This window comes from Leuciscus leuciscus (genome assembly GCF_965113295.1).
Source record: "Leuciscus leuciscus genome assembly, chromosome: 25".
NCBI classification, from domain to species: Eukaryota; Metazoa; Chordata; class Actinopteri; order Cypriniformes; family Leuciscidae; genus Leuciscus; species Leuciscus leuciscus.
Window position 1 is genome coordinate 5,441,640 of NC_138724.1, and position 14,396 is coordinate 5,456,035.

General features: G+C 42.0%; 2 protein-coding genes and 1 gene segment (V, D, J or C); all 3 read right to left on the bottom strand.

The window, feature by feature from the left end:
• Positions 1-1,702: 1,702 nt before the first annotated feature.
• Positions 1,703-3,904, bottom strand: LOC309489997 (uncharacterized protein; the record flags this gene model as incomplete). Its single annotated transcript, XM_082158948.1, has 3 exons — positions 3,532-3,904; positions 1,908-3,498; positions 1,703-1,724 (listed from the first exon to the last, which is right to left on the bottom strand). Exons 2-3 carry the CDS (start codon positions 3,329-3,331, stop codon positions 1,703-1,705), a joined length of 1,446 nt encoding a protein of 481 aa, XP_082015074.1. The 5' UTR covers positions 3,332-3,498; positions 3,532-3,904.
• Positions 3,905-8,492: 4,588 nt separating this feature from the next.
• On the bottom strand, positions 8,493-9,933 carry LOC309489998 (immunoglobulin lambda constant 7-like). The segment is given in 2 exons: positions 9,840-9,933; positions 8,493-8,809 (listed from the first exon to the last, which is right to left on the bottom strand).
• Positions 9,934-11,201: 1,268 nt separating this feature from the next.
• On the bottom strand, positions 11,202-14,106 carry LOC309490952 (E3 SUMO-protein ligase KIAA1586-like). Its single transcript, XM_082160285.1, has 2 exons — positions 13,980-14,106; positions 11,202-13,829 (listed from the first exon to the last, which is right to left on the bottom strand). The coding sequence occupies exon 2, from the start codon at positions 13,186-13,188 to the stop codon at positions 12,214-12,216; it is 975 nt and encodes a 324-aa protein (XP_082016411.1). The 5' UTR covers positions 13,189-13,829; positions 13,980-14,106; the 3' UTR covers positions 11,202-12,213.
• Positions 14,107-14,396: the final 290 nt, after the last annotated feature.

Below are 14,396 nucleotides of genomic sequence, written 5' to 3' on the forward strand. Positions count from 1 at the left end.
GTGGGCGTTCACAGTTTGTATGGGATCGTCTCAGTCATTTGCGTTTGAATAGCGCGCGCTCTCCGTGGGCGGGGCCGATTAAAACGTAATGAGCTGAGATGAGCTCGACTGGAATCGCTCTCTTTTAATACAGATTTCACAAGATGAGAATATTTGTTTTTTATATAAATTACTTCATTTAAAAGAAGAGAATTCAAGCTTCATGCCTGTGTGTCTGTATGCCTGTTTGACTGAGTATTCACTGAGTTATTGTTCATTTTCGGACGCGTTTCAGAATGGACTTCACTGGCAGAGAGAAGGCAGAACTCGCTTCGTGAAGAAAGCATTTTCATGGTTAATGCAATTGTGATTAACATTGTGGCCACATGGCGATTCTGTGCTCCTGTAAATGGTTTTACTGCAGCTATATGGAAAATAGCAGAGTTTTCCACTAAGGAGACAAACAAATTCACCATAGTCACACATGCAACTTGAAACTGCTATGCAATTCCAGTACAATTATCCCAGTTTACACAAGATGGCCTAGAATGCATAGCATCTACAACCTTTAACCTAAAGGCCCGTACACACCGGGACGAATATCGGCACGCGTTATTCGCCAGCGTTTTTCAACGCGTTTTTTGTGTTCACACCCAAGCGATTTTCGCTGACGATGAGCCGAGTGAACATGCAAATTCATTCCCTGACATTAGATGGCGCTTAATGTAAAACAGAAATACAATACCACTCCATAACAGTCTATACTCTGCAATACCACTCCATAACAGTTCTCTTTTATCAAGATTTTTGTAGTCGCTGTCGCGTTTGTCATATAGTTCTTTATGTTCCGACACCAACGAGACCAGCAGCTCTACATTCATCTTGCCTTGCATCTTCCTCGTCTTATTTCTTCCCGGCAGTGTCTGTCTATGGGCAGTGTAGACGCTACTTGGCGTATATCTAATTCGCTGTTACGTATGTGTGCTCGGCAAGACCGTTTTGTGTTTGAGCGCCCCCAAGTTGTGTTTTACTGTAACTTCAGAAGCTCCAGACACATGAGCAAAAGCGCCAATCTCATTGGTTGGATAGTTTTTGACGCGGCGCGTCAAACCAAAAAAACGAACCCGAGGCGTTTAAAAAAAAATTACGCTTTTACGCGTGGTGTTTTTCGCGTCGGTGTGCACACTCACATTGGCGCCCTTTGTTTAGTCACGAGAACTGGTGTCTGTTCTTCTGCATGGTTTGTTTTTCATTATTATTATTATTATCTGTTATTGTTTGTATTTTGTTGTAAGCAATAATGAAAACATAAAAAAAATTATAATTCGACATTCGGTTTTTCGGTGCGCTTACGTCACGCTTTAAATTGTCACGCGTAAACGTACTCAACCCTCTCATGAACGCGCAGGTGACAGTTGGTCGGAAGCGATAGTCTACAGTTTAAAAATTTAAAATATTTGGTATTTTTCTTACAAACGCTTATCGTTTCACTTCAGAAGACATTGATGTCACGATTCACACACACACAGGAAACAAGAGATCCAATTGCAGTCTTTTAATAGGGTATTCCGTACTCACAATCCAGTCCAGGCCAGGGTCAAAATCCAATGAGTCAATCCAAAACAAGAAAACAAACAAGAACAGGCAAAAACAGACTACCAGAAGTGGTGTCAAGGACTCCATGACAATGACTAAACAGACAGGGTATATATACACACAGATACTAACAAGGTGACGGGAAACAGCTGAGTGCAATGATCAATGAGTGACAGAACAGGATGATGGGAAATGTAGTTATGAGTGAAAGACACCGTGGGGGAAGAGGACCTCTAGTGGTTACCCAGGGAACACAAACCAGACACTGTGACATAACCCCCCCTCTACGGAGCGGCTACCAGACGCTCCAAGACATAACTATAAAACAAAACAAGAGTCCAGGAGGGAGGTGGAATGGTGGAGGATCAGAGGGAGGGATGGGGGGCCAGGTCCATGAAGGGGAACAGAAACGGGGTGACGGCTTAGCCGGCGGCCAGGGTGAAGCAGACAGTCCATCGGGCGGCCAGGGTGAAGCAGACGACCCATCGGGCAGCCAGGGCGAAGCAGACGACCCATCGGGCGGCCATGAAGGAGACGACAGTCCATCGGGCGGCCAGGGCGAAGCAGACGACCCATCGGGCGGCCAGGGCAAAGCAGACGACCCATCGGGCGGCCAGGGCAAAGCAGACGACCCATCGGGCGGCCAGGGCAAAGCAGACGACCCATCAGGCGGCCAGGGCAAAGCAGACGACCCATCGGGCGGCCAGGGCGAAGCAGACGACCCATCGGGCGGCCAGGGCGGAGACTTTCCCTCGGGCGGCCAGGGCGGAGACTTTCCCTCGGGCGGCCAGGGCGGAGACTTTCCCTCGGGCGGCCAGGGCGGAGACTTTCCCTCGGGCGGCCAGGGCGGAGACTTTACCTCGGGCGGCCAGGGCGGAGACGACCCTTCAGGAGGCCAGGGCGGAGCAGACAGTCCATCTGGCGGCCAGGGCGGAGACTTTCCCTCAGGCGGCCAGGATGGAGCGGACTGTTCATCGGGCGGCCACGGCGGAGACGACCCCTCGGGCGGCCACGGAACAGGCACCCACTCAGGAACAGGCACCGGCTGCTCAGGAATAGACACCGGCTCAGGAACAGGAACAGACACCGGCTCAGGAACAGGAACAGACACAGACACAGGCTCAGGAACAGACACAGACACAGACACAGGCTCAGGAACAGACACCAGTTCAGGAACAGGAACAGACACAGGCTCAGGCACTGGTACTGGCACCACCGACTCAGGCACTGGAACTGACGCCACCGACTCAGGCACTGGAACTGGCGCCACCGGCTCAGGCACTGGAACTGGCGCCACCGGCTCAGGCACTGGAACTGGCGCCACCGGCTCAGGCACTGGAACTGGCGCCACCGGCTCAGGCACTGGAACTGGCGCCACCGGCTCAGGCACTGGAACTGGCGCCACCGGCTCAGGCACTGGAACTGGCGCCACCGGCTCAGGCTCAGGAACAGACGCCACCGGCTCAGGCTCAGGAACAGACGCCACCGGCTCAGGCTCAGGAACAGACGCAGGCTTGACGGTGGCCATCTTGTCAGGGGACAAAGGCTCGGCAGGCGTGACGTGAACAGGCTCGGCGGCGGCCTTCTTGTCCGAAGACACAGGCTCGGCAGGCGTGACGTGAACAGGCTCGGCGGCGGCCATCTTGTCCGAAGACACAGGCTCGGCAGGCGTGACGTGAACAGGCTCGGCAGTGGCCATCTTGTCCGAAGACACAGGCTCGGCAGGCGTGACGTGAACAGGCTCGGCGGCGGCCATCTTGTCCGAAGACCCAGGCTCGGCAGACGTGACCTGAACGGTCTCTGGATCGGCAGACGTGACCTGAATGGTCTCTGGATCGGCAGACCTGCTGTGTCTCCTCCAAGCACGCAGTACAGCTACTGCATAAAAGAGGAAGACAGCCTTCTTTGCCGTGGCAGGACGACCTCCGGGACGACAGCAGGCTGCACGGGGACGACCTCCGGGACAACAGCGGGCTGCACGGGGACGACCTCCGGGACGACAGCGGGCTGCACGGGGACGACCTCCGGGACATTAGGGAGACAGGAAGTCTTCCTCTTCCTCCGTCGTGTCCGCAAGCGACTGGATGCTGCTCTCTCCCCGGAATTCACCGGGAGCGCAGCACTCTCCTCCCTGATGCGAGCACATAGAGCAAAACAGTCAAATAAAGTCATGCGAGGCTCCTCCTCTTCGGCTCGCAAAATCCCACTCTGCTGCCTCCTCTCCCTCTTGGTGGTTGAGGAAGAGTCACGAAAACCCATACCGCTGGATCTTGACATGATGGAGTCCTTCTGTCACGATTCACACACACACAGGAAACAAGAGATCCAATTGCAGTCTTTTAATAGGGTATTCCGTACTCACAATCCAGTCCAGGCCAGGGTCAAAATCCAATGAGTCAATCCAAAACAAGAAAACAAACAAGAACAGGCAAAAACAGACTACCAGAAGTGGTGTGACAATATACAAGGACTCCATGACAATGACTAAACAGACAGGGTATATATACACACAGATACTAACAAGGTGACGGGAAACAGCTGAGTGCAATGATCAATGAGTGACAGAACAGGATGATGGGAAATGTAGTTATGAGTGAAAGACACCGTGGGGGAAGAGGACCTCTAGTGGTTACCCAGAGAACACAAACCAGACACTGTGACAATTGATTCATCCATTGGGGTCGTATGGATTACTGTAGTTATTGTTGTATGTGCTGTTGTCAACTTTTAGGAACACATGAGCTTGCATTATATGCATTCACAGAGATTATTTATTTTTCTAAAAACTTTTGTTTGTGTTAATCTGAAGAAGGAAATTTGTATACATCTCGGATGACATGAGGGTAAAAGATGAGTAAATGATGAGGACATTTCTGTACTGTATTTTCTTTTAACACATAATACAGAATAGCAAGAGACATGTCATGGGATTCCTTCTTAAGATTCATCAGTGGAAAGAAAGAAAAAGAAGAAGAGGAACAAGAGGAGGAGGAAACCAAGCAAGAGAAACAAATTGCTGTAAATCCGTTTTGAAATAAGTTGTTTTTCAAATAAAGTTTTCCAAGTGATATCAGATTGTGTGTGTGTACGTATGTTTTTATTGTACTTACCCTGTAACTACATGAAACAAGAGGGTAAGAAGCACCACTTTAATTTACAGCCCGCAATGTCATACTTACCCTGTAACTACATGAAACAAGAGGGTAAGAAGCACCACTTTAATTTACAGCCCGCAATGTCATACTTACCCTGTAACTACATGAAACAAGAGGGTAAGAAGCACCACTTTAATTTACAGCCCGCAATGTCATACTTACCCTGTAACTACATGAAACAAGAGGGTAAGAAGCACCACTTTAATTTACAGCCCGCAATGTCACACTTACCCTGTAACTACATGAAACAAGAGGGTAAGAAGCACCACTTTAATTTACAGCCCGCAATGTCATACTTACCCTGTAACTACATGGAATACTTAGTCTAAATAATTTGCCTAAATAATTTGTTATTTTCCTGGTTGTTACACCTTTATTCCCAAGACTTTACATATTATTCCCCTATACTTACACGTAAGTACTTTATTGGTACACTGTAATTACCGAAAGTTACACTGTAATTTCATTTTAATTACGCAGTACTTTCCGGGCTGTAATCTAAAGCGTTACCAACCTTATTGTAAAGTGTAACCGAAATGTGTTTGTGACTGATCTACAGTCTTCAGGATAATGATTTAAATAGCAAGAGTCACTTTGCATTGTCAGCACATGCTTCAGTGCTGTTTATAGTGCTGTGAGTTTAACACTTCATGACTGAGAGCAGAACAGAACACAATCTTCATCATCACACAAGACTAAACTACAGCAATGAACACAATCAACATCTTCATCTGGATATTGCTCTGTATATCAGGTATACAATAAGACACTGACATGCTTATAATTAAATAAAGTTGGTTCATATTTTATAAATATTGAACATCTATTTCTATTTCTAATATGACACATTGTTTTTATATTGTCTTTATGCATTTCTCTTCCAGGCTCCAGTGGACAGATCACAGTAACTCAAACTCCTGTAGTTCATACAGTTTCATCAGGAGAGAATGTTGTGATGAGATGCAGCGCCAGCACTCCTTTAACCGGCTGTAGTCCTCGACCCTGTCTGTCCTGGTACTCACAGAAACCTGGAGAAGCTCCTAAACTCCTGATATATCAGACATCAACCCGTAATACTGGAACTCCATCTAGATTCAGTGGCAGTGGATCTGGCAGTGATTTTACTCTGACCATCAGTGGAGTCCAGACTGAAGATACAGGAGATTATTACTGTCAGAGTTTTCACGTTATCAGTAGTAGCTATGTGTTCACACAGTGATAAAGAGTCGTACAAAAACCTCTGTCAGTCAGACGTCACAGTGACTGCACTGATACAGCTGAGAGAAACTGCAGCTGCTGATGGAGGATCACAAACTACACAATATCAAACCTTTCACACACTTTATTTATTTATTATGATCTACTAAGTCAACACATAATCTCATATCTCTTACAAAACTGAACTAAAATGTGGAGAAAATGTGAGTGGAGCTTGTTCCTGTAAAACTTGCCACTACAATGTAATGGAACTGTAGGAAAGTCAATCGCTTTAATTGCACTTCCATCCTTCACCACTAGAGGACAGATCTTTAATATTACTGAGTTCCCTATCTGTCAGCAAGAGAGTTTCTCTGGGCACTTCAACACTTCCTTTATTTCCAAAGGAGAATATTCTCTAGCAAGATAATATCTCTATAAAAGAGAACATTTCCTCTAAAAGATGCTTGATGAATGATTGACACCTCTTCCAGCAGCGGTCGGGACGAGTAGAGCTCAGTCTGGACGGTTTAGAAGTTGCAGATGTCCTGATCAGGCCAGTGTGCACATGATGATGGACAGGAGTCATAGTCCCATACTCCATTTCAATGAAGTCATTCAACTGTGCTCTCAGAGTTACAGTTATATTCATAAAGAGCCTTCGAGTCCCACCAGGTGTAATCCACGTTTAGAGAGTTGGGTCACTCTCCCACTCTTTACTGTAGATACAACTGTATATTTATGACACTTTGACATAGTGATCACTCGAATATACAGCTACAAATGATCTCACTAAAAACCCGTCAGTCATGAATGATCACGTCTGATTGCTGATCTCTGATTGGCTGAATCAGATCTGCAGTGGGCCGGTGTATTTACACATCATGATGACTGATTTTATGGACTACATGCACACTTGAGTTTTGTTTATTAACCAGTTAGTCTATAAAATGTAGGTGTTTGAAAACCGCCAAACCAACGTTTACCAGCACAATCACATTCAAAACTGCCCAAATCTGGCAGCACTGGCTTCATGTCATCACTGTTTCCAAATGTCACTGGTTCGTCACTAGGGGGCGATGATCTCTGTGAACCCATGAACCACTGTCTATTTCATTTTACCTGATCTCAGATCAGTTTGTTAAATATTAATGTTTATTGACACATTTTTATAATAAAAAAGGAGTTGTAGTTAAAAGTGTCTAATTGGTCTGATTACCAAGCTCTCCATAAAACAAACAAAACAAGCCCTTCAATTTAATAAACTAACACATATTATAAAGACATTTCATATTTACTGGTATTAGATGATTTGGTAATTGCATTGAATAGATTAGACTTTAAATAAAAACATTTGCATTTGGTGTGTAAAAGGTGTTTTTATGCTGAGTTTCCGCTGTTCTGACCAGCGTGTGGCGTTTCCAGAGCTTCAATACAGTGAATCATTATGCAAATCAATCGGTTCAATGGTTTCTAAAAGCTTTGTTTCTCCCATCACTAGAGCAACATGATGTTGGTTCACTCTTGAGTTGATAACAGCAGGACAGAGAGCAAACTTTGCCTGGCCCACCTCCACTTCTGGCTGGGTCCCCGGCCCAAAACTGGCCCAACACACTGAACATGGACACACAGAGCTTCCTCTGGCCCAGATGTGGCCCACACCCTGTAAAGCGACTCTTATTTACTGATATGGCCCAGGTCTGGCCCAGGCACTGTAAGACAGATCTGGCTGAGAGTCGGCTGGGCAGAAACTGGCAGTGAAACACACATTCAACCAAGAGTTTTTATTATAAAATTAACAAATACACTTTAATATAAACATGTATGAACAATGAACAAATACACTATGATATTAACATTTATTAACAACACACTGATTCTTCATTTGTGATCATGTATTAGTTATGATTTGCATAACATTTCCATATATATTTACACCATTGTCTATAAATGTAATGATTATGTAACAATTAGTGTCAGAACGACTGATTCTTGATCTTGATCTTTTTTATGATATTTTTATATTCTAAACTTTTTTATCTCCTATAAATATAAAGATCAGTTTGTCTGCGCTGCTTCACTAAAGCAGAAGTGAAAGTGTTCCAGTCCAGATCATGTAACCAATCAGAGAGTGAGACTGAAAACCCCATTTGCATTGTCAGGGTGGAGTGATTGTGATCCTCTCAGAATAGAGCAGCTCTGTCTCCAGAGACCATGTTCAAACCCCAAGAGCTTTATTTGACATTTACTGCTACATCAACCTTCTGAAAAGCACCTGCATCTTCATCTGTTAGTTGAATGATGTTGTCAGACACAAAGTGAACTTGTTGAGAAGCTTTATTGAATGTTGCAGCAAACACAGCAGATTGAAAGATCACGCACACACACACACACACACACACACACACACACACACACACACACACACACACACACACACACACACACACACACACACACTCTTTCAGTATTGAGTTGTAAATCACTACAGCTGCAGCACTAGACTCATGTGAATCCTGCCTGACACAGGACACTCAGATACGGCTCATCTTCAGGAGAGAAACATCAGCACTCAGAGCTCTTGTGGAACGAGACCTCATGAGGAGCTCCATCATGTGTTACTCTGCAGACGTACAGCTCTCCCTCTTCCCAGCGTGCTTTGCTGAGGGTCAGGACGCTACTGCGGCTGTAGCGGCCGTCCTGCTGGCTCTCTGCGCTGGTCAGAACCCCCTCGGTGACCTCTGACCCGTCCAGTGTCCAGCTCACCAGCGCCCCCTGTGGAGAGTAAGAGCTGAGCAGGCAGAGCAGTGCGGCTGAGTCTCCAGAGATCTGCAGAGAAGAGGGCGGCAGCAGAGACACTGAGGGCTTCACTGTGGGACCAGCTGCAGGAGACAAACACAACACATTCACACACACACTTTGGTTACAGTTACAGTTATAAGTAAAGTTTGCCACAATATCTAATAATCATTATTATTAATAAATGTTGTTCTTGTTTAGGACAATAAAAGATGAACTAAATATGAACTCAGTGTAGAAATAAATGAAGGAAAAACAAACCTGTAATAAACTGATTAAACTCATAGTGAGACACAGTGTGGAAATACATTTAGAAAGGAATAATGCAATTCTTATAACAATCGTTATATATCATTGTTTTAGATTAAATGATTATACAACAATATCAGTAACACTTTATTTAAAGCCTTTATAGATATTGCATCATAAAAAGTATTTTTAATGCATTAATTATATATTGTTTTACACATTATAATGCATGTATGATCTCATCAATAATTGAAACCAAGGTTAACACATTATAATATTATCTTTTCATTGTTACACCTCCAAAAAATTATAATACACTAAAACTCATGACAAACAATCAATTCTAGATGTAACAAGGAATTAGCAAATATTAGAAAACATTTTAACTTTGGTTACAGTTATTTATGAAAACATATATGACATTATAACATACGCAATTGATACCTTTATAATGCATTATACATAAAGGCTTTAAGTAAAGTGTCACCACAATATCTTATAGTCATTATTATTAATAAATGTTGTGGGGTTTTTTCACTATAAAAAACACTTTCTGAAATTAAAATTTTATTTTAAAATTGAATAATATTTTTTTTATTAGATGATTAAATAGACAGACTTACCGATCACCAGTTTAGTTCCTCCACCGAAAGTGTACCACAGTGATACAATCTAATGAAACGCTCGTACAAAAACCTCTATTCCACTCGAGTGAACACACACTCCAGCAGAGAGAGAGAAACAACACTTCAACACACTGATATTAGAAGATCCTCAGCTCTTCTCAACACTCACTCATTCAGATTTGACTAAATGCTTTCTGATATAACACTGTTTAAAGAAATATATTTGATGAGCTGTGACCTCTGAGGTGACCTTTGACCTCTTTGATCATGGATGATGTTGTGGAGTTTCTCATAATGATGCTTCTGTTCTTCATATGCAGATCAATCATCATGATTCACAGAAAAACCTGCAGCTTCAAATAAATGAATCAATAATTCTGAACATTTCAGATGCACATTGTTTAATATATAATGACCTGATTATGAGTCCTGATGAACTTCATGCATGTGGAAAATGTGGGAAAAAATAGACATCATGAAAATATTTCCCAGAGAGCAAAATGTTAACATTGATTCCAAAGACCATAATGGACTTTTTTTTATGACTCTAAATATAGTAAAACTGATTTATTTAGTTCTTGATTTGTCATTGTTAACATGCTTGTAAAGGTGTAGCACAGAACTGTACTCAGAGAAACTGCTGCGTATGACATATGTTTAAAATGATCTACATTCATGATTCTCCAGACAAACATAAACAAAAATATTTCACAATTAATAAATACAGTATGTATAATTAATCACTAAATGGTTCAATAACATTATTCTGAAAGTAAAATCTTCTATGTAGAGTTTATGAGTTTGTTATCAGCACAAGCTGTTGTAAATCCTGCCCACTTCTTTGCATTGTCAGCACATGCTTCAGTGCTCTGAGAGTGTTTATAGTGCTGTGAGTTTAACACTTCATGACTGAGAGCAGAACACAATCTTCATCATCACACAAGACTAAACTACAGCAATGAACACAATCAACATCTTCATCTGGACCATTGCACTGTTTATTCAAGGTAACTGTGTAATACAGTTTTTATAATTATTATTATTAATTATCTTAAAATTAGATTTTTATCATATACTGTAAATCATCATATATATCATTATAATTTTTGTTTGTGTTTTCTTTCAGAGTGTAGAGGACAGATCACTGTAACTCAGAGTCCATCAATACCAGCAGTTCAACCAGGAGAAGAAGTCAGAATAAACTGTAAAACCAGCAGTGATGTGTATAGTGGTAGTTGGTTACACTGGTACTCACAGAAACCTGGAGAAGCTCCTAAACTCCTCATATATGATGCAACAACCCGTTATACTGGAACTCCATCTAGATTCAGTGGCAGTGGATCTGGCAGTGATTTTACTCTGACCATCAGTGGAGTCCAGACTGAAGATACAGGAGATTATTACTGTCAGAGTGCACATCATACTGGTAGCTGGGTGTTCACACAGTGATAAAGAGTCGTACAAAAACCTCTGTCAGTCAGACGTCACAGTGACTGCACTGATACAGCTGAGAGAAACTGCAGCTGCTGATGGAGGATCACAAACTACACTATATCAATGTTTAGTTCAAAGTTTCTAAAGACCTTAAAGGTAAATATGATATAAGATTTTCTTAATGCTAAAATACAATAACCCAGTTCGCAGTGATGTAGTGGTGCCTGGAGAAGTGGGTATACTCTTAATTTATGCCCCCAATATTTGTTTAAGCGTCCCAGCAAAGGATGAACTCTCTGTGTTATAAACAGTGACATGTAAGACTAGTCTTGTATATTAGTTCACCCCAAAATGGGCCAGTAGTATTTGCACATTATCACTGAACTTTTGCTGCTTGACTTCAGGGAGAAAGGATCATTATGAAATTAATATTAGCCACTGAAGAGGTGCAGTTTCTGCAATTAATACTGGCCCACAGACTATAGGAAGAGACAACTAAATAATTATGTATTTGAGTGACTATTCCTTAGTCCATCCACACATGAAAACTGGACAACTAGTCTCTCACGTTGCAAATAGTCTGAGCCAGTAGTTTATTTTGTGAACTATCTCTTAGAACAGCTGATTTGCAGCAGATAGTGTAGGCCAGAGTGTGCCACCATTATACGGTTACACTATCTGTTGCAAATCAGCTGTTCTAAGAGATAGTTCACTCAAAGTTCATAATTATTGAGTTGTCTCAATTCCTATAGTCTGTGGGCCAGTAAAAATGAACTAATCTCTGACTGAAACACCATGCTTACCTCATCTTAAATATATCATATTAGATTAGTTTATTTAACATTAAAATATCATCATCATCATCATCATTCAAAGAATTCAACAATATATTCAAAACAATGTTAAAACATAACAATATATATAACAAAAATATATACATTTTACAACATTTTCATGAAAACCACAATGATATACTCATGCAGGGTTTCTAAATAAGTGCTTATATTTTTGGCTCAAGGGACTTAACTTCAGGAGGTAAGTAGCGCAATTTCATAAATATGAAATAACAAATAACTGATTTTGAATGTATAGTCAGTGCAGGTTTTTAAACCTGTCAAAAGCCTGTCTACCCCTGTACTCCAGTATATTGCAGACACACTTGCTCTCTGCAGGGGTTTTCACAGAGAGGCAGTACGGTGGCTCTTCAACCAGGTCCTTGTATACTTTCTAGGATCAAACTTTGAAGTAGGGGGTCTGTTGATGTTAATCATCATTAAGTTTGATATGTTTGAGACCAGTAGGACAGCCCTTTTGTCTGTGCTTATATTGCTCATAAGGCTAAAGTTCCTCTCACACTCTGCTGTGCTGACAGGGAATGTTTTCATACAGTTAATGAGTGGTTTCAGGTCATTGGGCTCACTGTTGGGCTCTTCCAGTAGGTCCCGCATCCCATTCAGTGCTTGGTCTGTGCACAAGTTAAATCGCTTGCACAGTCGCTTAACTTGTTCTTCACCATGGCGGATGCTGGGGTTTGATGGCCATTTACTCTGATCAAGGATGCTGAGGTCTTTGATGGTCTCATCTTCGAAAGACAAGCGTTGCTCAAGATAGTTCACAAGGCTTTGTAAGAACTGTCCTGGATTGATAGACTTGAGCTTTGTATTTATTTTCAAGGCTATAGATCGATACAGCCCACTCTCTTTTGCTTCTAAAGCCTCACCATATTTCTCACCTGGACTCTCTTTAAATGAATGAATCACTCTGATTGTGTGTTTCAGCAGAAGCTCTGCTCTGAGGAGAGTTATAGAACGAGCCTGAAGCTCCTGTGACAGGACACTTAGTTCATGGAGTGTGTCATACATGAGCCCAAGGTCACAAATAAATTCAGGACTTTGAACACGGTCCAATAAACCTCTGTACATTTGCTTCTCTGTGTTGGACCTCCTCTCATCAGAACAAGCATTCTTAAAGTGCTGCACAAGAGCTCCCAGTGATGTCCAAACAGCATGACCAGTCCGAAAGCTACTGGCCACCCAGCGTACATCCAAGACTCTGCCAATGCGAAGAAGTTGTGAGTCTACTTCAGCTGCTGCATCTTTGAGTTCACGCTCATTTTTGTTTGACATACTATACAGAGAATATAGCTTGTGCATAAAAGCTTTAAAGTGATTGACCTAGTTTACCTCATAAATTGCATCTGACACAGCTAGTTCAAGTCTATGGTTCATACAGTGCCATGCAAAAAGGAAAATTCAGGGCTTTCTTCTTCTTGGACTGATGCTTTAACTAAAACTGTCATGACAGCTTTGTGACTTAAAGAAGAGGCCTCGTCAATTGAACAGCTAACTTACTCGAAGATGCTATTATGCTACTGATGATTTTGCTCTGCATCTCATTGGCAACATGTTTAATTATTTGTGTTGCACTGTAACGTGAATGAAGTATTGAGCCCATCTTTATACCATTCAATTCCTGCAGCTCATTGAGGCTCTCATGGTCAGAAAACGGTCTGTTCTTTTTGGCCAAATGGTGGGCTGTTCGAAACACAGCTTTGGTTTCCTTCATGTAGGACTCAGTCATAGCCTCCACCGCATTCTCAATGACCGCTTCTTTCTGTTGTTCTCTCATCTTCACAACCTGATTGTTTCCTCACCTTATTTCTCAAGACTGACAGTCTTGTCTCTCTACTTCCCTGGCCAGATGCTTGAATTTCAAAGTTCATCCATTCTTTAGAGAGATACGCCTTGCTCCTTGACGATCCCAATGGAGTTCACACTGCTACAGACCAGGCACCCTGTGAAGCATAAACAATGTAACTACTGTATTCATATTTGTATGTGTGTAGTGTCCATTTCTCCCACATACATGCAAGCACACAAATTGTATATTTCTCTGTGTTCACTGTTTTAGAAGCTGTCAAAACTAACAATCTACCTAAACTTACCCAATTTTTTGTTTTTGTATCCTAACCAAGGGTACTTGGATTTAAAATCTTCTTTTTGTTTGGCTGTCCACAGGTCTGGGCAGTCATTATTGGTATCTACATTAAAAAAACTAAATAAAAAAACACAACAACATGAGTGATTGAATTATTATGGGCTATAAATGTAACTATATAATACGTAATTAACATTTATATATGTAGTATATACATTTTATGTGGGGCTATAAATGTAACAAATGAAACAATTACTATAACATGAATATTACTAAATTGAGTTCATTGCCATGAGAATTTCAAACAGCAAAGCTGTCAAAATAATTAAAGCATTCAAGTAATGCATATTATATTGAAAGCAGGCGCTCTTGTGGTGTGGGATGTGTTTTCTTGGACCAGACACACATTTAAAAAAAAATAACA